This window comes from Penaeus monodon, chromosome 19 (genome assembly GCF_015228065.2).
Source record: "Penaeus monodon isolate SGIC_2016 chromosome 19, NSTDA_Pmon_1, whole genome shotgun sequence".
Classification (NCBI taxonomy): domain Eukaryota; kingdom Metazoa; phylum Arthropoda; class Malacostraca; order Decapoda; family Penaeidae; genus Penaeus; species Penaeus monodon.
Genome location: NC_051404.1, coordinates 39,039,378 through 39,039,704, shown reverse-complemented (window position 1 = coordinate 39,039,704; position 327 = coordinate 39,039,378). Strand labels below are relative to the sequence as shown.

At 52.6% G+C, this 327-nt stretch overlaps 1 protein-coding gene across 1 annotated transcript in view; it reads right to left on the bottom strand.

Annotated features, from left to right (window-relative positions):
• The window catches only part of LOC119585216 (E3 ubiquitin-protein ligase UBR2-like), a gene marked incomplete in the record, with an annotated part of 58,977 nt that overhangs the window by 6,423 nt on the left and 52,227 nt on the right, over positions 1-327 (bottom strand). The window contains 1 exon segment of the mRNA XM_037933869.1: positions 1-192. Within this exon segment, the coding sequence (XP_037789797.1) occupies positions 1-192 (192 nt within the window).

Genomic DNA, 327 nt, shown 5'->3' with positions numbered 1-327 from the left:
ACTGACCAGTATGGAGGTCCCCCCACCAGCCCCCACTGGGCTTGACATGGCTGGCAAGCTCGAGGTGCCATGGGTAACCACGGCACCTGAGGTTGTAACCACACCTAGGAGCGGGGAAGCATCCATGTCAAGGTCTTCGTGGGAGCTACTGCCTTCTCCCTCTTCGGGCTGAGACCCTGACATCACCACAGTCTGCACACCATGCAAATCAGGGTTAGAACACTCTGTTAATACACTCCTAGTGGCTTCAACATATGCAGTGTCAAGGCAGAAATAATCTCCACACAAAACCCAGGATGTAACTGAAGGTCTTAATCCTATCCTGAA